General features: G+C 39.6%; 1 protein-coding gene across 1 annotated transcript in view; it reads left to right on the forward strand.

Moving 5' to 3' along the window:
- LOC124545396 (integrator complex subunit 10) overlaps positions 1-22,596 on the forward strand; it is a 117,083-nt gene that overhangs the window by 41,682 nt on the left and 52,805 nt on the right. Inside the window, exons 5-8 of the mRNA XM_047124313.1 lie at positions 4,051-4,132; positions 8,350-8,477; positions 14,243-14,349; positions 14,439-14,590. Of these exons, the coding sequence (XP_046980269.1) occupies positions 4,051-4,132; positions 8,350-8,477; positions 14,243-14,349; positions 14,439-14,590 (469 nt within the window). The remainder of the gene's footprint in view (positions 1-4,050; positions 4,133-8,349; positions 8,478-14,242; positions 14,350-14,438; positions 14,591-22,596) is intronic.

Consider the following 22,596-nt stretch of genomic DNA (forward strand, 5'->3'; position numbering starts at 1 on the left):
GTGTAGGAAAAGGGAGAGAAGGAAACGTAGTAGGTGAATATGGATTGGGGGTAAGAAATGAAAGAGGAAGCCGCCTGGTGGAATTTTGCACAGAGCACAACTTAATCATAGCTAACACTTGGTTTAAGAATCATGATAGAAGGTTGTATACATGGAAGAACCCTGGAGATACTAAAAGGTATCAGATAGATTATATAATGGTAAGACAGAGATTTAGGAACCAGGTTTTAAATTGTAAGACATTTCCAGGGGCAGATGTGGACTCTGACCACAATCTATTGGTTATGACCTGTAGATTAAAACTGAAGAAACTGCAAAAAGGTGGGAATTTAAGGAGATGGGACCTGGATAAACTGAAAGAACCAGAGGTTGTACAGAGTTTCAGGGAGAGCATAAGGGAACAATTGACAGGAATGGGGGAAAGAAATACAGTAGAAGAAGAATGGGTAGCTCTGAGGGATGAAGTAGTGAAGGCAGCAGACGATCAAGTAGGTAAAAAGACGAGGGCTAGTAGAAATCCTTGGGTAACAGAAGAAATATTGAATTTAATTGATGAAAGGATAAAATATAAAAATGCAGTAAATGAAGCAGGCAAAAAGGAATACAAACGTCTCAAAAATGAGATTGACAGGAAGTGCAAAATGGGTAAGCAGGGATGGCTAGAGGACAAATGTAAGGATGTAGAGGCTTATCTCACTAGGGGTAAGATAGATACTGCCTACAGGAAAGTTAAAGAGACCTTTGGAGATAAGAGAACCACCTGTATGAACATCAAGAGCTCAGATGGAAACCCAGTTCTAAGCAAAGAAGGGAAAGCAGAAAGGTGGAAGGAGTATATAGAGGGTCTATACAAGGGCGATGTACTTGAGGAAGTACATGGAAATGGAAGAGGATGTAGATGAATATGAAATGGGAGATACGATACTGCGTGAAGAGTTTGACAGAGCACTGAAAGACTCGAGTCGAAACAAGGCCCCCGGAGTAGACAACATTCCATTGGAACTACTGACGGCCTTGGGAGAGCCAGTTCTGACAAAACTCTACCATCAGGTGAGCAAGATGTATGAAACAGGCGAACTACCCTCAGACTTTAAGAAGAATATAATAATTCCAATCCCAAAGAAAGCAGGTGTTGACAGATGTGAAAATTACCAAAGTACCAGTTTAATAAGCCACAGCTGCAAAGTACTAACACGAATTCTTTACAGACGAATGGAAAAACTAGTAGAAGCCGACCTCGGGGAAGATCAGTTTGGATTCCTTAGAAATACTGGAACACGTGAGGCAATACTGACCCTACGACTTATAAGCTAATTTAAGGAAAGGCAAACCTACGTTTCTAGCATTAGTAGACTTAGAGAAAGCTTTTGACAATGTTGACTGGAATACTCTCTTTCAAATTCTAAAGGTGGCAGGGGTAAAATACAGGGAGCGAAAGGCTATTTACAATTTGTACAGAAACCAGATGGCAGTTATGAGAGTCGAGGGACATGAAAGGGAAGCAGTGGTTGGGAAGGGAGTAAGACAGGGTTGTAGCTTCTCCTCGATGTTATTGAATCTGTATATTGAGCATGCAGTAAAGGAAACAAAAGAAAAATTCGGAGTAGGGATTAAAATCCATGGAGAAGAAATAAAAAGTTTGAGGTTCGCCGATGACATTGTAATTCTGTCAGAGACAGCAAAGGACTTGGAAGAGCAGTTGAACAGAATGGATTGTGTCTTGAAGGGAGAATATAAGATGAACATCAACAAAAGCAAAACGAGGATAATGGAATGTAGTCGAATTAAGGCGGGTGATGTAGAGGGTATTAGATTAGGAAATGAGACACTGAAAGTAGTAAAGGAGTTTTGCTATTTGGGGAGCAAAATAACTGATGATGGTCGAAGTAGAGAGGATATAAAATGTAGACTGGCAATGGCAAGGAAAACGTTTCTGAAGAAGAGAAATTTGTTAACATCGAGTATAGATTTAAGTGTCAGGAAGTCATTTCTGAAAGTATTTGTATGGAGTGTTGCCATGTATGGAAGTGAAACATGGACGGTAAATAGTTTGGACAAGAAGAGAATAGAAACTTTCGAAATGTGGTGCTAGAGAAGAATGCTGAAGATTAGATGGGTAGATCACATAATTAATGAGGAGGTACTGAATAGGATTGGGGAGAAGACGAGTTTGTGGCACAACTTGACCAGAAGAAAGGAACGCTCGGTAGAACATGTTCTGAGGCATCAAGGGATCACCAATTTAGTATTTGAGGGCAGGGTGGAGGGTAAAAATCGTAGGGGGAGACCAAGAGATGAATACACTAAGCAGATTCAGAAGGATGTAGGTTGCAGTAGGTACTGGGAGATGAAGAAGCTTGCACAGGATAGAGTAGCATGGAGAGCTGCATCAAACCACTCTCAGGACTGAAGACCACAACAACAACAACAACAACAACAACAACAACTGTGAGCCATAGCACCTCAGACACAAAATGGAGCAACTGGAAAGCATTCTGATGAGCAATAGATATTATACTAGTTACACAAGAAGTGTCACAGAATAAAAAAAGAACTTGGTGAAGTGATACACCAGAAAAAGAAATATTGTGTACGGCCTTCCTGTGATACATTCCCAGACTAATGGACAGAACTGGCCTCATATTGCACAAATACGGTGTAAAGACAGTTTATAAACTGGCAAAGAAGATTAAAAAGCATCTCAGATCAGCAAAGGTAAAAAGGGACCCACTTGCAATATCAGGAATATACCACATACCATGTACATGTGCAAAAATCTATATTGGAATGACTGGATGATCAATCAGTTCCAGAATCTCCAACATAAGCAGCATTGCAGGTTGTGGCAGGTGGAGGAACTGGCCGTGGTGGAACATGCGCTGTGTGAGATGGACCACAGTAGAATTCACTGACATGGAAGTTCTTGCTCTGTACAGAAGAGCTTCACACTTGGTTGTTCAGAAAAACTATAAAAATATGAGAACAGCTTAAAGAAGAAAGCCTCAAGGTGAATGGTTCCTGGCTTCCCGTGCTGCAGCGAATGACCACTGCAGATAGTCAGGAGAGAACCACACTGGAAATGTCCTTGGAAAAGCCCTTGGACATGGCGTGCCAGCTGCATATAACCTGCTGCTACAAGCTTGACTCCAGTCCAACACCAGCAACAGAAGGTGAAGCTTTGACAATGGCAGCCACTCGTGCTGGTGAAACGTCAGAAAAATCTTGAATCAAATGTTGGCCAAAGAACCCGAGACAGAAGCCAACAGGCAGTTTATTTATCAAGGCAGTTACTCGTTTGAAATTCTTATGTAAGTGTTAAAGTTTTTGTGAAATTTGTACACTGTTAATTAAAATAACCTGCATTATTGACAGTGTGTAATGTTTTCCCGTGTTGAAATCAGTTTTTTTTCTAAGATGGTTTAGAATATTTTCACAAAAGAGGGAGAGGTGGATGGGTAATAAGTTCAAGGAGCATAGACAACCACTTACTATATAAAAGTAAAGTAGAGTTGTGGATAAGCACATAAACAGAAGGTTACTGCCCATACGGTAGGTGTGTGTTTGTGTGTGTGTGTGTGTGTGTGTGTGTGTGTGAGAGAGAGAGAGAGAGAGAGAGAGAGAGAGAGAGAGATTTTTGGGGGGGGGGGGGGGGGGATGTTTGTCAGATAAGTGGAAATGTCTTTTGAAAGCTTATTTTTTACTTTGTGCACCATATTGATGTGTTAATGTAAACACCCATTGCAATAATAGGTCCATCATTTGACTTCCTACTTGGCTTCCTGATTAATGTGTCCACACAGTTATTAGAAGTGCATCTTTACAGTTGTTTAATTTGTACCACTCTATTGGTGAGGCTCTTGGGTGTTATGTCAGATTGTGTCACAGAAACATTTCACTGTTTCAGTAGAGTGCTTGTTTATGATCTTCAGGCAAAAACAGTGATGATGTGTTTCATTAACACACCTGACACTTTAACCTGAGAGGTTCAGTAACATTTGCTTTGACAAGAACATGTTAAAGAGCAGAATTTTTTGTTTTTTCCCCCCTTAGCCTAAACTTGTGGAGACATTGATGACCGCAGAGAAGCATTGTCATTACCAGAATGCTGTGAACTGTTACAGGAAGCTCCTTGGTATGACTTACAATTTTCTCTTGTAATTCAGTGCTAAAGTAATTACTAGATTCAGTGAAACTGTACATTAAATACTGTCCTTGATCCACTTGTTCAGTGTAACTGTACATTAAATACTGTCCTTGATCTGCTTGTTCTTTTGTATGTCTTGTGTTGTGTTTGCATTCATTCATTCATTCATTTGTTCATTGTTCTCCATAGATCCCAACTAGAAGGATAACCTTCAGGGATGTGGGATGAGTCAAGGTATATGTTAACAAAAGATAAGAAAATCATAGGACCTTGATCTGTATACTCTATCAACAGCAAACTGTCACTATACTGCTTAATGCTGTTCATGCCTATGACAGCCAAATTTAGTTTCGAGTAAATTAGAAAGAAAGCTGTTACTTAAATAATGTGCTGCCTCCACAATTATACTACATAGCTGCTGTTTACCTGCTATTGGTAGCTTCATATTACTTTGTTACAATGGAATTTTTCAAAGTCAGTGTTATTATTTACAATACATTGCTAATTCTTATGCAGATTTTCAATGTATACCACTACTCCCCATGTAGCTAACAGACCTTTCCAGTTCTTTAATGTAGATATTGATATAATTGCATAATAACACATCTTTTTAATCTTCCTTTGAAGTTTTAGGAATCCCCAATTTCTTTCTGTATGTTGGGTGGAAGCTTATTAATTATCTTTCCATAAGAGTATACAAGTCCGTTCTGCACCCCAGAAGAGGAGCTTAAGTCTGTATGAAAATTATTTTTGCATCCTCATTGTGATTGTGTAAATCACAGTTCAACTGAAATGTATTTTTTATTGTAAACAACAGAAACCATTAAGGAGCAAATAAATTGGGAAATAAATGTAAGAATTCCAAGATCCTTAAAAAAAGCTTCTGCAAGATGTATGGTTACCTATGTTACACAAAACTCTCATTGCTCACTTTTAGTGAAGAAACATTTTATTTATTTTAGGTACACTGCCCCATAATATGATTCCATAGCACAGCAGCAAATGAAAATATCACAAATAATCTAACACTCCTGTCTTTATGTCAACACAATGATATATGCTTCTAATGGCATAACATGCAGCACTGATCTTGTTATACAGCTAGTCACAAAGAAATTTTACACGCTGTATTTCATTCAGTGTATGATCATTATTATCTGCTTGTGGTGTTGAGAGACCATTAATACTTACGTGAAACTGCATAATGTGCCCTTGCTACTCATTGAATAGTATAGGTATTAGTTGCAGACAGGCACAATGAAAAAGAATGCTAGAAATATTTCAGCTTGTGCACAAAGTTCTTAAGCAGAAGCAAAAACTCACTGACATTCACACAGGAACAACTTATAAACAAAATGACTTGTCCTGTGCCATTATTATTTATCATACAAATGATCCATGGAGCATGAAAGTAATTGACTAACACTTGGGCAATATCTTTATGTGCTAAGATTATTCCTTCTTGGACTTTCTGTTATTTAATATGAGTGTTTGTGAAATTAAGACTAAAACTGTTAGCGTTAAGCAACTTGTAGGTGTGTTGAGCTGTCATCTGAACTGCATCTACTATGGTAAAATTTGAGCCCATAATTTAAGTGATTTTGTCATCAGCAAACATTACAGTTTTTTAACTGCCCTTTAAAGTCATTCAAAGGTAATTTATGTTTGTCTCACTCTGTAACTTCACTTAAGAGAATTTCTATAAAGAAAAGTGCAGAAACTTTATGTGATAGAGTATTGCTTTACAATTGCTCTGAAACAATCACATATTGTGTTTCTTTGTTAACATGGATCCTAGGACATTTAAAAGGACCATATGACCATTTAAAGAAAGTGCCAACAGTGTTTACACATTATGACTGTTATTTCTCACATTGAACAGCCATACAATACAGGAGGTTAACATTAATAATATTATGACAAGGAAGGTTGATATTCACCATATAGTGGAGATGCTGAGTTTCAGATAGGCACAACAAAAAGACTCTCACAATTAAAACTTCCAGCCATTATGGCCTTAGTCAACACTAGACACTCATAGACGTGTGCACACGCGCGCGCGCGCACGCACGCGCGCGCACGCACGCACGCGCGCACACACGCGCACATGCACACACACACACACACACACACACACACACACACACACGCACATACACACAACTGCAGTCTCAGGCAACTGAAACCACGCTGTGAGCAGCAGCACGAATGCATGATGGGAGTGGTGACTGGGTGGAGGTAAGGAGTAGTCTTGAGCAGGGAGGGGCAATGATAATATGCTGGGGGTGGCAGACAGTGAAGTGCTGCAGGCCAGACAGTGAGCAGGGGAGAGGTGGAGGTGGAGGGGGTGGGGGAGAAGTGGAAAAGGAGAGAAATAAAAAGACTGGGTGTGGTGGTGTAATGACGACTGTGTAGTGCTGGAATGAAAACAGGGAAGGGGCTGGGTGGGTGAGCACAGTGACTAACAAAGATTGAGGCCAGGGGGGTTACAGGATCGTAGAATGTATTGCAGGGAAAGTTTCCACCTGCGCAATTCAGAAAAGCTGGTGTTGGTGGGTAGGATCCATATGGCACCAGCTGTGAAGCAGTCAGTGAAATGAAGAATATCATGTTTGGCAGCATGTTCAGCAACAGGGTGATCCACTTGCTTCTTGGGCACAGATTGTCGGTGGCCATTCATGCGGACTTGCAGCTTGTTGGTTGTCATGATTACATAGAACACAGCACAGTGGTTGCAGCTGTGGATATATGGGACACACTGCCAAACATGATATCCTTCATTTCAATGACTGCTTTACAGCCTGTGTGATATGCATCCTACCCAACATCAGCTTATCTGAATTGTGCAGGTGGGAACTTTCCCTGAAATACATCCTACATTCCTGTAACTCACCTGGCCTCAATCTTCGTCGGTCACTGTCATCCATCCAGCCCCTTCCCTGTTCTCATTCCAGCACTACGCAGCCGTCATTCCAGCATCACAACCAGTCTTTTTATTTCTCTTCTTTTCCACTAATCCCCCCTCCCCCCCACCTCTCCCCTGCTCACCATCTGACCTGCAGTACTTCACTATCATGCACTGGTGCTGCTGCTCGCAGTGTGGTTTCAGTTGCCTGAGACTGCAGTCGTGTGTGTGTGTGTGTGTGTGTGTGTGTGTGTGTGTGTGTGTGTGTGGGTGTGTGTGTGTGGGTGTGGGTGGGTGGGTGCACAGGTTTGTGCACGTATGGCTGTCTACTGTTGGTGAAGGCCTTAACGGCTGAAAGCTTTATTTGGAACAGTCTTTCTGTTGTGCCTATCTGTGACTCAGCATCTCCGCTATATGGTGAGTAGCAGCTTTCCTTTTCATAATATTATTTTATTCCATCCTGGATTTTCCATTGTTTGAAGGGAAAATATCGAGTGAAAGATCACGGAAATGATAGGTCAACAGGAATAAATAAAATATGGGGGAGGGGGGGGATGTCGTGGGCTAGGTGGTAGTTTAATATCAACAAAACATAAAACGATAATTAACATATGCACCACTGTAATGGTAGTATTTTGAAAAGACTAGGTTGCTGCTCTCCATATAGAGGAGACAGGCAAAGCAAAGAGACTGCTATACATTCTGAGTTTTCAACCAAAAGACCTTCTTCTAAAGTAGGAAACACACACACAATCACACCAGCACAAAGCACACGCACAACTGCGTGCATGCGTGTGCATGGCTCTCCCCCCCCCCCCTGCCCCGCCCTCCCACACACACACACACACACACACACACACACACACACACGAGGGGTTGGGAGCAGGGGTGGTTTAAGGATGGACAAGGATACTGCATAGGTTCAGTGGGCAGTGGAATACTACTGTGGGAGGGATAGTGGGTAGGATGTTTTGTGTTTCAGGGCTTGACGAGAGGTAGTCTAAACCCTAGCAGAGAATGTGACTCGGTTGTTCCAGTGCTGAGAGGTCTGCTCCTTTGTGGCTGGATAGTGGGAATGTGCAGGTGGTGGGTGACTGGAAAAGATTAGCACAAAGATTTAACATACCATGTGTTGAAGCATACATTATTCTAGAGAGTAAGGACATGCCATCTCATGAAACAATTTGTATGTGTCATATATTGTAAACTGTAATTACATGTGCTGTTTCTTGTTTGTTGTTTCTTTATTTGTAAATTTTTATGCAGTTATAATGTATTGAATCTGGTATTTGCTTTTCAGTTTATGATCTGCTGCCTTTGCTTGGGACCAGCCAAGTTGATTTGCCTCCAAAACATCTTTTCCGAATGCTGCAGAAGTCTATTGAGTTCTATCTGGCTTACCTCATGCTACCAAATAAATCAATACCGGTAATCAGCATTTGAGTAAATTTATTGAAATTTATTTGTGTGTAACAAGTATGTGGTCAGCAACAGCAAATACCTTGGGAAAGAAACTGTGTACAGTATTATAGATCACAAAAAAAGAATTGCTTGTAAATGAAGCCAGTGATACGCTGTTTAAAACTGACAAGATTTTTGCTTCCATTATGTGCACAGTCAGAACTTGAGTAAGGCAAATGCCTGTGCGTGTTCGTCAAACTGTGAGTACAGTAAAAGGAACCATTTTGTTGAACAGGATGGAAATTTTGTATACAAATATGTATTGTTTATAAAAAAAGTTTGATTTATTATGCAAACTGTGTCCAGTAAAGTCTACAGTGTGGCCATGGTGAACCTCCTTTCAAGCACACAGACAGGAAGAGGGCCTCCTCACTCATGTTCACATAGAACACAGCCCTCTGGTACATGGCTTCATGCTCTGGTGAGAGAACCCTCCTATGTGTGGTGCATGTGGCGTGCAGATCACAGTGCGCCACATATCAGTAGACTAACAATGAAAACAATCAATTATTGATAAAATTATTTAATTGGATCGTTAAAAAGCTTTACTCACCAAGCGGCAGCAGAACACACACATGAAAGACTGTTGTGATTGGCAAGCTGTCGGAGCCAGTGGCTCGTTCTTCAGGCAGAAGGATTGAAGGGGAAGGAAGAAGGGTGAAGAAAAAGTAGACTGTATTTTGTATTCAGATAAGAGGACAGCAGAAGGATCAGCCAGCCACATATTCCAGTGAATCTACTTTAGTTTTTCTCTTACCTTACATGTGCTTTACTTGAAAGTTTTAGAACATCTGACCATTTTTAACATTGTCTTACATGATGAGTGACTGTGCAGATGATCTTGGGTGAGACTAGGAAAGAGTGAGTGTAATTTTATGTCAGATTGCTTTTTCTTTCTTTTATCGTAAACACATTCATTTCTCCTAATTTTCGTATGGACACTGAGAATCTCATTGTGGAGTGCCCCAACCCAGAAACCACCACCGCATTTATTGTGTATCCATTTGTGGAAGGAGCTACATGATGTAATGGAAAATGTGTTTATACTGAGAGAAGAATGATGTGAAATGAATTACTTATATACATGATTGTAAAACTTGTTTCATCCTTCATTGTAGCCATAATGCAAAGGGGAGAGGGCTAAAAAGTTTTGCTGTGTTTCCTATAATCTTCTCGATTGCTTTCATCTTGTCTCTTGAACTTTTGCAACCTTTCTTCTACATCATAGCAAAAAATAAGATAAGATACTTTATTGTCACATAACATGTTTTTATACAATCATTCGATTGAGAACATTGGTGACTCGTCAGTCTTTAACCTAAGTTGTTACAGTATTTTATATACTACAGGAAATACGTCATACATACATTGCTTATTATAATAAAAATACAACATTATATTTTAAATCTTTTCGTAACTCATCGAATCATTACTATAGCCTTCACACACCTATATGAAGTATGGATGTACTGAACGGGATACAAACCGCCATATAATTCTATATATAAACAGACACAAGCAGACATTTGTCTGCTTCTGTCTGTGTATATGCAGATGGATATGTGTGTGTGTGCGAGTGTATACCTGTCCTTTTTTCCCCCTAAGGTAAGTCTTTCTGCTCCCGGGATTGGAATGACTCCTTACCCTCTCCCTTAAAACCCACATCCTTTCGTCTTTCCCTCTCCTTCCCTCTTTCCTGACGAAGCAACCGTTTGTTGCGAAAGCTTGAATTTTGTGTGTATGTTTGTGTGTCTATCGACCTGCCAGCGCTTTTGTTTGGTAAGTCTCATCATCTTTGTTTTTAGATATATATTTTTCCTACGTGGAATGTTTCCCTCTATTATATTTATATATAAACATGAATATAAAGTGAACATGTATACATAATATCTATATGGCTTCGAAAGTATACCATTTGTACTTGCATCTTTACTCCCTATTCCTATTTATAAATTCTTCTAAACTGTAATATTGCTTTATATTCATTTAGAAATTCTTCTAGACTCTAATAACATTTACTTTTTAGGTATGTGCCAATGGTTCCCAATGTGGATTCACCAAATATTGACCTTATCTTATTTCTGATCTTCAGAGCCATGTAATATGGAGTATTTTCATATACTGTGAGTCAGTGACAAGGTAGCATGTATTTCAATTTATGTCTAGTTTCATAGGCATGTGTGAAAGTATTTCCTTCAAACAGATGTGAGTTTTTCTGTTAAAAGAGAAGTATTTCATATATGAAGATGGAAGGGATTGTCATGAAGTCCAGGCTTTTGAATAGTGGTTTGCGTGAATGTCTACTATTGGTTCCTGTCATTGCTCTGATTATTTTTTTTTTTTTTTTTTTTTTTTTTTTTTGTAGTTTGAAGATTCAAAGGAGGTTTGTCTTTTCAGCACCCCAAAATATTATTCCATATCTTGTAAGTGTCATGAAATACGCATGGTATACAGTTTCCTTCACTGTTAAATCCGTTACTTTGTGTAGTACCCTCATTGCATAAACTAAACTATTTAATCTCTTCAGTAAACTATCCATATGGTCAGTCCATTGCAAGTTTTTATTTAAAGTTATCCCAAGAAATTTTACAGAATCAACTGTGGTCAGTTCTTTACCTGAATATTCTATTTGTGATATACATTCAGTAGTTTGTTTGGTCCTGAAGTGTATGATATGGGTTTTTTTCAAGATTTAATTTCATAGCATTATCTTTTATCCATTGTTAAAGTTCTTGTAGAGTTTGTTTCGTGGTCCTTACTAATTCGTCAGTGTTTTTGCAGCAGACTACAGCAGTTGAGTCATCTGCGTAAAGTATTGTATCTGTATTTACTTTGCTAGGCATGTCATTTTTGTAATATAAGAACAGAAGTGGTCCTAATATCGAGCCGTGTGGCACGCCTGCTTGAATTTCTTTCCAGCTAGAGCAAGTTTTCTCTCCCTTTTGATGTATCACCACCCTTTGGTATCTGTTTTTGAGATAAGATGAAAACCATCTTATAGATTTTCCATGGAAGCCATAGGTACCCAATTTTTGGAGCAGTAGCTTATGGTTTACTGTGTCAAACGCCTTTGAGAGGTCACAAAAAATACCAGATACACTTTGTTTGTTGTCAAGGCATTTACTTACTTTGGAGATTAGTTCATTTACAGCTTGTAAAGTGTTTCGTGCCTTCCTAAACCCATATTGGTTATTGAGAATAATATTACCTTCCTTATTGTACTTTTCTAATTGATTACATACTATTCGTTCAACTATTTTAGAGAAAACTGGGAGTATAGACACTGGGCGGAAATTTACTAAATCATCTTGTTTTCCCTTTTTGTAGACTGGACAGACTTCAGCATATTTCAGTCTGTCTGGAAAGCAGCCCTCATCAAATGATTGGTTTATTATTTTACAGAGTTGAGGTGCAATGCTGTCACTTCCTGCCTTTATGATATTTGTTGGAATTTCATCCCAGCCCACAGATTTAAGATTTTTTAGGGATTGTATGATGTTAGCTACTTCATGACATGATACTGCAGTAAATTTAAACTCTCTTGATTCCTGCAGTACTGCATCAGGTCTTATTTGTGGAAGTAAGAAGTTATGAATTTTGTTTGTGGTTATGAAGTACTTATTAAATTCTTCACAGATGTGCCAAGTGTTAATAACAGTATTCCCACCAATTTCTAGTTTGTAATTAAAATGTTTTGTTTCTTCAGTACCTGTTTCTTTCTTGACAACCTGCCACACTGCTTTTGATTTATTTGAGGCATTAGCTATATATTTACTGTTTGCCAATTGTTTTGCTTGTTTAACTACCCGATCAAATATTTTTTTGTCTTTGATTTTTTACCTAATAAATTCAGCATCACGGTTGGTTTTCGCTTCCTTATGCATTTCCCTCTTTCTAATGCTAGAGATCCTGATACCTTCCATAATCCATGTCTTACTTTTATTGTATTTATCATTTGTTGATATGAGGGGAAAGCATTCATTGAAAATGTTCTTGAATCCAGATATGAAAGTGTTGTAATTATTGTTTACTGTACAATGGTTGCTGAAGGTCCAATGGGTTTCCTTTAATTTCAAGATAAATGTGTTTATATTTGGCTGGCTGAAATTTCTGACCAAGTTCACTGTGGGCCTATATGTTTTGTCTATGTATGACAATGACATAAAAAGTGCTGAGTGATCAGATATTCCTAAGTCTAATACATGTTTTTGTGTATTCCCATAATTTTTGCTGCTCACTATATTATCAATGCTTGTGGCAGAAGTGGCTGTTACCCTGGCGTACTCAGTAAAATTTAATGTTAAGCCATTTGTAGCCAACAAATCCTTCAGGATGGTAACAAATCTGTTTTCGTCTCTTATATCTATATTAAAATCAGAACAAATTACAATCTGTTTATATGGTTTCCCTACCGGCAACCTACTTAGCAGAGTTTCAAATTTCTCTAGAAATCCCCTAGTAGCCCAATATTCTGGGACATGATATATGCTTATGATTAGTAAACCGTATTCAGACAGCTCAATGCACCAGCTTTCGAATACCTCATTTAAACAATCGAATGTCATTTTGGCTTCGAAGTTGTGTGTCTGTTCAACTAATGTACATGATCCCCCATACCCCTTTTTCCTGCAAAACTCGATGCTAACTTGTATCCTGAGAGTGAATTTAGTAACTTGACATTGTCCCATTTAAGCCAATGTTCATTCAAACATATGACTTTTACAGAGTTAATTTGACCTAAGAGTATTTCTAAGTCATATAGTTTGTTCTTCATTTCTCCCGACACACCACCTATGTTTAAGTGCATTATGAAGCTATTTTTAATGACTAAAGAATTTACAGTATCTATTAAACTGTTGGCAAAGTTTACACCGATGTGAGTTTGTACTGCAAATTTATGGTCCCTCACTTTATTAGTTCTTTCGGACTTAATTCCATAGGAATTGGTCCGCCGTATTAGTTTCCCTGTGAAGGAGCTTCCATTGCAATAACAGGTCTGTTTTCGTTATCATGAGATTTCAGTTCAAGTACATCATTGATATTCGCAGCTAATCTTTCCCTACCATGTTCGTTGTGATGCATTCCATGGCGTGTTAAACAGTTTCTTTCGTAAGTATGAATATCTATGAGCTTTACATTTACAAATTTGGCACAAAAACTTTTTAACTTATAATTCGTTCGTCGAATTTCTAAAGTAGGCAGCTACTCGCTTGCAAATAAATGATCCTTGATGCATACGTATGAGTAACAGGATAGCAAATTTTGTGTTTTCAAGTTACCACTCTATTTCCAGTTCACACACACACACACACACACACACACACACACACACACACACACAGAGAGAGAGAGAGAGAGAGAGAGAGAGAGAGAGAGAGAGAGAGAGAGAGAGAGTGGGAGGGGGTGGGGGTGGGGGGGGGGGTGGGGGGATTAACTAACTAACCAACCAATCAATCAATCTAAAACTGGAAAAAAAATATATCAAAAGTTTTATGCTGTCACTTAATTCTGTGCGCAAAGTATCAAACAGCTGCAGATGAACAATTATCTATCCTACTTTTCCCATTCTGGCATTCCTATTGTTTTAATATTCCTTTTTAAATCAAGTTTTTAAACAATGATTGTCCAAGCAACCTATACAAAGAGTTTATATATATCAAACATTATGTAAAACAGTATCATTTTTGTTGTATTTGTGTCTGTAAGCAATGTTACAGTGCTATAATTTTCAGGACTTGCCTGAACTGGAGAGCAAAATTGAAGATCCATGGAAAAACTTATTTGCCATACAAGAGATGACTGGCAAGAAACTGAACTGGGAATTAAGTACTGTATTCTGGTAAGTAATGTGAATATTTATCATTTAACTCAGCAGCCAGTGTCTCATTTCAAATTCTGCAGCCTGCATTTGCCTTACTGTGTATGCAGGAATAAAGAGATTTACTGGCAGAAGATAGTTCAGTTTCGTGCAGACCACCCCCTCACTCCAGACGATTATGCCAACCATAAGCAGATGCTGTACTGCACCACAACATTTTTCTTGTACTGCTTACATGAGTATGTTGGGATGTTGGATCCAGGTATGATTCATCTAAGTACATAAAAGTAGGATAACTGGTCATTGCTAAATGTAACAGTGGTGTTCTTCCACTCATAAAGTATAAATGAGGGCTATTACAGCCTACTGAGTCTACATTCATCTTATTTTTTACATTTAGAACTAATACATACTCTTTGTTTTAATCCTTTATGATCTGTGAATTAACATAAGAAGAAAAATTAAACAATTGCTTTCAAAATCTAGCTTTATTGTCACAGAAAGCAATAATGCAATATAATAACAGTGAAATTTTAATTTCATAATAAAATATTTTGGTTTCAAAGTGAAACCACTGGGCTGTTATGATGAGTTTAATGGTGATATTTTTTTGTTGAAACAATTCTTTGTTTTTATTATACACATACCCATGTTGCATATTTTACACACTGATCTTGTTTGATGTGGCCCTTTATCAGTACTGCAGTGCACACATTTTTGAGATGGTCCTCTTTCCAGCGTATGGGATGCATTGTGAAAGCGCTTTTCTGTTGCAGCGAATGGCTTGAATCTGTACTGTTGAATCTTGAGACCTCTTGTGTGAGTAGGAGTTGATGAAGATGCTCCAACTAGACCACTAGTTATAGACAGTCTGAATTACTTCAAGCATATTTGCTCATGATTGCAATATTCATTATAAATGATGAAGGCATTTACAGCAGTGACATCAAGAAAGTGCCAGAAAATTCTGTGCCACCACTTTTTGCTTTTCCTATGAAGCTTGTAGATTGATTTGAACATATAGGCATTGAAATCCTTTCCGATATCTGGGAATGAAGTTTCTACATGATAACTATCTGTACATTTCTGAGATGCTGTTCTACTGTTTTAAATATTGTGGAAATCTGAATCAAACTGTAATAGTGTGCAATCTTGCCAAACCACTGTTGTGGTATCTTGGCTGCTACATCAAAACTGGAATTCTCCCTGGAACCAAATCTGGCTTTATTGTCACAAAAACCAGTAATTTGATTGAATAACAACAAAAACTTGAACATCGTAATGAAATATTGTTGGTGGTTTCAAATTGAAGCCACTGGGATGTTATGATGAGCTTAATGGCTGCACATGAAGGTCATTACCTCCCAGTGTTTCAGAATCAAACCACCAGCATCTTTGTAAGAAAAGAAACCAGTTATTATAATTATCAATAAAAATATCTTGCTATGTGAAGTATAAGATCAAAGCACTACCTGAAATTCCAAACATCTGTTGTAGAGATGTTACAAATTAAGTATGTAATTAAGACTGTGGTGCATACCCCTGTACTCAGTGCAACACTACACTGAAAAGGCGATCCACTTTCAGCAATCATTTTGCTACTGCAGCTAGTTGTCTGTGCTGATGCAACGTGACACCAGGTGCGGTGCTGGCTGGCTGGGGCAGATAAGGAAGTGAAATAAAAATATGGTTTCAGACTGAAACCACTGGGCCAGAAAGGGTTAAGTACATATCCTGTAATACAGATGTGAATGTATTTTTACTGAAAGGCCCTTTGTGATGCTCTCAGCAGCAGGGCAAACAAACTGTTTCTGACTGATTGCATCTGTTTCCTGCACTGACACTTGAATGCAAACCCGTGTTCTCATGAGAAATGCCCTTAACAACTCACAATATTCAAGTGTAACTCATAACTGGTTTCAAAGCTTGAATTGGCAGTAAGATGCTAGCAGATTGAAGCCTTGAATAGGGTCAAGAGTTTGGCTGAATACACGATGAACAATAATTAACAACATTACCTTTGAAGAATCTCTTAGAAAGTTGGCTACATTACTCACTAATCTGTTTTTATGAGGGTCATTCGGTAAATAATGTTTTACAGCTGTTAATGTGTATAGGAAAACTTCATTTTTGGTACTCTGTATTTAATGATACTTTTTGTGTGTGTGCAAATTTTCAAACAATGCCGACAGATGGCAGAGCTGCAGCGAACCGTCAAAATGGCATCTACACAAGGTACGTGTTACAAGGAACCTGCTGTAATTGTTCTTGGTTTTGGAAAAGGAAACTATGATGAACTTCCCTAAAAGTTAGTGTGCAGTGTATTGTAATGATGCAGTTGATGTTGGGCCATGGGCAAAGAGAAACAGGAGGTGCAAAAACTGAGCTCCCTGACCAGCCATGTTCGGGATGCCCTCTCACAATTTCACCTGCAGTGTCAGGAGCAGAAGAGACCCATGATAATTCCGTGCCTCTCATAGGAGTCTTATACATAATGAAGCTTTTACATTGACAACTTGCTATTATTAGACCACCAATCAATTTTAGCTCATTTTATAACCTTTCCCTCAGTCTTATTGGATTGCTTACTTATGGTTCCCTTTGAGGCTTTGTCCTCACTTCTCTAAATTTTACAGATGTGTGGACCTCTTTGGGAAGGATGTTTTGCATGATGCATCATCCATCCACAATGCACAGTGCTCTTCTGCATCTATTATTTGAATGGAGAGAAGTCTTCCGAAGTAAGAGTGATTTCAGGTGTGCCGCAGGGGAGTGTCATAGGACCGTTGCTATTCACAATATACATAAATGACCTTGTGGATGACATCGGAAGTTCACTGAGGCTTTTTGCGAATGATGCTGTGGTGTATCGAGACGTTGTAACAATGGAAAATTGTACTGAAATGCAGGAGGATCTGCAGCGAATTGACGCATGGTGCAGGGAATGGCAATTGAATCTCAATGTAGACAAGTGTAATGTGCTGCGAATACACAGAAAGATAGATCCTTTATCATTTAGCTACAAAATAGCAGGTCAGCAACTTGAAGCGGTTAATACCATAAATTATCTGGGAGTACGCATTAGGAGTGATTTAAAATGGAATGATCATGTAATGTTGATCGTCGGTAAAGCAGATGCCAGACTGAGATTCATTGGAAGAATCCTAAGGAAATGCAATCCAAAAACAAAGGAAGTAGGTTACAGTACGCTTGTTCGCCCACTGCTTGAGCACTGCTCAGCAGTGTGGGATCCGTACCAGATAGGGTTGATAGAAGATATAGAGAAGATCCAACGGAGAGCAGCGCGCTTCGTTACAGGATCATTTAGTAATCGCGAAAGCATTACGGAGATGATAGATAAACTCCAGTGGAAGACTCTGCAGGAGAGACGCTCAGTAGCTCGGTACGGGCTTTTGTCAAAGTTTCGAGAACATACCTTCACCGAAGAGTCAAGCAGTATATTGCTCCCTCCTACGTATATCTCGCGAAGAGACCATGAGGATAAAATCAGAGAGATTAGAGCCCACACAGAGGCATACCGACAATCCTTCTTTCCACGAACAATACGAGACTGGAATAGAAGGGAGAACCGATAGAGGTACTCAAGGTACCCTCCGCCACACACCGTCAGGTGGCTTGCGGAGTATGGATGTAGATGTAGATGTAGATTTACGTTTGTATCCAAAATCAAGTGTGGTAGCCAGTCCATTGTGGAGGGTCGTCATCCACCCTCATGGTTGTATCCTCTGACAGTGAGAGGGTTGCATTACTGACGTCTGATTTTTAATCTCCATATGTATGCTGAGAAGTAGGTGCCTGTGCAATCCAGAGCATTGGAACTCCAGGCAATAGCTACTAAGCCAGGTAGTCTTTGCCGTGGTGGGTTGGTTGGTGCCCACGGGGAGAGCTTCCGATCAGAGAGTGTGGCATCAGGACAAATGATCCGCATTGAAACAGATTAAACTCACCCATACTAGTGACTGTGTCAAACGTGACCATCTCAGCAGGTAGAAAACAAGATTTTATATGCAGCGGCTTACAACCCCGTGGCATTTCTGTCTTTGGCTACATAAAGGGTTGACAAGGAGAAAGGAAAGTGGATTGCTCACCCGGTTCTTGGTATGTTCCACAAAAGACAGAGATACTCTTGCAACAGTGAAGCCAATTGTTTCTTGCTGAAAAATATTGACCATAAGTTTGGAGAAGTTGCTGCAGTAGAGAAAATGAGAAATGGTTCGTTGCTGATGCAAACTCTGAATACCAACCAATTGCAGGCACTTCAGGCCTGTGACAAGCTCGAGGGTGCTCCAGTTACTATCTCTCCTCTTAACAAACTCAACCGGATTCAAGGTGTCATCTTCTATTGAGACTTAATGCTATAAACAGATGAAGAACTGCACGCTAACTTAGAATAGTGTGGAGCGCATTTTGTTCATCACATTCAGATGAACCTTAGTATGATAGGGTGAACACTGGAGGTTTCATTCTAGCCTTCAGTGGGAATGTTTTACCTAAGAAATTAAGATCACGGTTTATAGGTGTGATGTCAAACCCAGTTTTTCTCCTCTTATGAGTTGTCTTCCTCCCCCCATGAACCATAGACCTTGCCGTTGGTGGGGAGGCTTGCGTGCCTCAGCGATACAGATAGCCGCACCGTAGGTGCAACCACAACGGAGGGGTAGCTGTTGAGAGGCCAGACAAATTTATGGCTCCTGAAGAGGGGCAGCAGCCTTTTCAGTAGTTGCAGGGGCAACAGTCTGGATGATTGACTGATCTGGCCTTGTAACACTAACCAAAACGGCCTTGCTGTACTGGTACTGCAAACGGCTGAAAGCAAGGGGAAACTACGCCCGTAATTTTTCCCGAAGGCATGCAGCTTTACTGTATGGATAAATGATGATGGCGTCCTCTTGAGTAAAATATTCCGGAGGTAAAATAGTCCCCCATTCGGATCTCCGGGCGGGGACTACTCAGGAGGACGTCGTTATCAGGAGAAAGAAAACTGGCGTTCTATGGATCGGAGCGTGGAATGTCAGATCCCTTAATCGGGCAGGTAGGTTAAAAAATTTCAAAAGGGAAATGGATAGGTTTCAGTTAGATATAGTAGGAATTAGTGAAGTTCGGTGGCAGGAGGAACAAGACTTTTGCTCAGGTGAATACAGGGTTATAAATACAAAATCAAATAGGGGTAATGCAGGAGTAGGTTTAATAATGAATAAAACAATAGGAATGCGGGTGAGCTACTACAGACAGCACAGCGAACGCATTGTTGTGGGCAAGATAGACACGAAGCCCACGCCTATGACAGTAGTACAAGTCAGTATGCCAACTAGCTCTGCAGATGATGAAGAAATTGAAAAAATGTATGATGAAATAAAAGAAATTATTCAGATAGTGAAGGGAGACAAAAATTTAGTAGTCATGGGTGACTGGAATTCGGTAGTAGGAAAAGGGAGAGAAGGAAACGTAGTAGGTGAATATGGATTGGGGGTAAGAAATGAAAGAGGAAGCCGCCTGGTGGAATTTTGCACAGAGCACAACTTAATCATAGCTAACACTTGGTTTAAGAATCATGATAGAAGGTTGTATACATGGAAGAACCCTGGAGATACTAAAAGGTATCAGATAGATTATATAATGGTAAGACAGAGATTTAGGAACCAGGTTTTAAATTGTAAGACATTTCCAGGGGCAGATGTGGACTCTGACCACAATCTATTGGTTATGACCTGTAGATTAAAACTGAAGAAACTGCAAAAAGGTGGGAATTTAAGGAGATGGGACCTGGATAAACTGAAAGAACCAGAGGTTGTACAGAGTTTCAGGGAGAGCATAAGGGAACAATTGACAGGAATGGGGGAAAGAAATACAGTAGAAGAAGAATGGGTAGCTCTGAGGGATGAAGTAGTGAAGGCAGCAGAGGATGAAATAGATAAAAAGACGAGGGCTAGTAGAAATCCTTGGGTAACAGAAGAAATATTGAATTTAATTGACGAAAGGATAAAATATAAAAATGCAGTAAATGAAGTAGGCAGAAAGGAATACAAACGTCTCAAAAATGAGATCGACAGGAAGTGCATAATGGCTAAGCAGGCATGGCTAGAGGACAAATGTAAGGATGTAGAGGCTTATGTCACTAGGGGTAAGATAGATACTGCCTACAGGAAAATTAAAGAGACCTTTGGAGAAAAGAGAACGACTTGTATGAATATCAAGAGCTCAGATGGGAACCCAGTTCTAAGCAAAGAAGGGAAATTAGAAAGGTGGAAGGATTGTATAGAGGGTTTTTACAAGGGCGATGTACTTGAGGGCAATGTTATAGAAATGGAAGAGGATGTAGATGAAGATGAAATGGGAGATATGATACTGCGTGAAGAGTTTGACAGAGCACTGAAAGACCTGAGTCGAAACAAGGCCCCGGGAGTAGACAACATTCCATTAGAACTACTGACAGCCTTGGGAGAGCCAGTCCTGACAAAACTCTACCATTTGTTGAGCAAGATGTATGAGACAGGTGAAATACCCTCAGACTTCAAGAAGAATATAATAATTCCAATCCCAAAGAAAGCAGGTGTTCACAGATGTGAAAATTACCGAACTATCAGTTTAAGAAGTCACGGCTGCAAAATACTAACACGAATTCTTTACAGACGAATGGAAAATCTGGTAGAAGCCGACCTTGGGGAAGATCAGTTTGGATTCTGTAGAAATATGGGAACACGTGAGGCAATACTGACCCTACGACTTATTTCAGAAGCTAGATTAAGAAAAGGCATACCTACGTTTCTAGCATTTGTAGACTTAGAGAAAGCTTTTGACAATGTTGACTGGAATACTCTCTTTCAAATTCTGAAGGTGGCAGGGGTAAAATACAGGGAGCGAAAGGCTATTTACAATTTGTACAGAAACCAGATGGCAATTATAAGATTCGAGGGACATGAAAGGGAAGCAGTGGTTGGGAAGGGAGTGAGACAGGGTTGTAGCCTCTCCCCGATGTTGTTCAATCTGTATATTGAGCATGCAGTAAAGGAAACAAAAGAAAAATTCGGAGTAGGTATTAAAATCCATGGAGAAGAAATAAAAACTTTGAGGTTCGCCGATGACATTGTAATTCTGTCAGAGACAGCAAAGGACTTGGAAGAGCAGTTGAACGGAATGGACAGTGTCTTGAAAGGAGGATGTAAGATGATCATCAACAAAAGCAAAACAAGGATAATGGAATGTAGTCAAATTAAGTCAGGTGATGCTGAGGGAATTAGAGTAGAAAATGACACACTTAAAGTAGTAAAGGAGTTTTGCTATTTGGGGAGCAAAATAACTGATGATGGTCGAAGTAGAGAGGATATAAAATGTAGACTGGCAATGGGAAGGAAAGCGTTTCTGAAGAAGAGAAATTTGTTATCATCGAGTATAGATTTAAGTGTCAGCAAGTCGTTTCTGAAAGTATATGTATGGAGTGTAGCCATGTATGGAAGTGAATCATGGACGATAACTATTTTGGACAAGAAGTGAATAGAAGCTTTCGAAATGTGGTGCTACAGAAGAATGCTGAAGATTAGATGGATAGATCACATAACTAATGAGGAGGTACTGAATAGGATTGGGGAGAAGAGAAGTTTGTGGCACAACTTGACTAGAAGAAGGGATTGGTTGGTAGGACATGTTCTGAGGCATCAAGGGATCACCAATTTAGTACTGGAGGGCAGCGTGGAGGGTAAAAATCGTAGAGGGAGACCAAGAGATGAATACACTAAGCAGATTCAGAGGGATGTAGGTTGCAGTACGTACTGGGAGGTGAAGAAGCTTGCACAGGATAGAGTAGCATGGAGAGCTGCATCAAACCAGTCTCAGGACTGAAGACCACAACAACAACATGAGTTGCCTTAGGCATCGGAGACTTCGACACAGGTCCTCCTGCTCTACTAATGAGGCTACTCGTGGTACATCCAGAAGGACAATGCATAAGGGCAGTCCTTGTAAACAACCTCCTACATGTGTAAATTGCCCAGAACACGACCCACCTTATTCACCAACATGTTCAGTTTTCATGATAGAAAAGAAAATCCAGGAATATAAAATACTTGACTGCCAGTCTTTCAAGATGCTAAGAAAAAAGTTTGAACAGCTCCATCCAATTGTTGTGATGCCAAAATTTGAAAACAATGTGTCAAAATCTACAGCTAGCGTGATGAAAAGGTCTCAAACAGTGGCTCATGACCCTAGCCACATGTCAATGCCTGTTTGTCAGTCGTGGAGGGGGAATCAACT

The sequence above is a fragment of the Schistocerca americana genome, chromosome 8, assembly GCF_021461395.2.
Source record: "Schistocerca americana isolate TAMUIC-IGC-003095 chromosome 8, iqSchAmer2.1, whole genome shotgun sequence".
In the NCBI taxonomy this organism is placed as follows: Eukaryota; Metazoa; Arthropoda; class Insecta; order Orthoptera; family Acrididae; genus Schistocerca; species Schistocerca americana.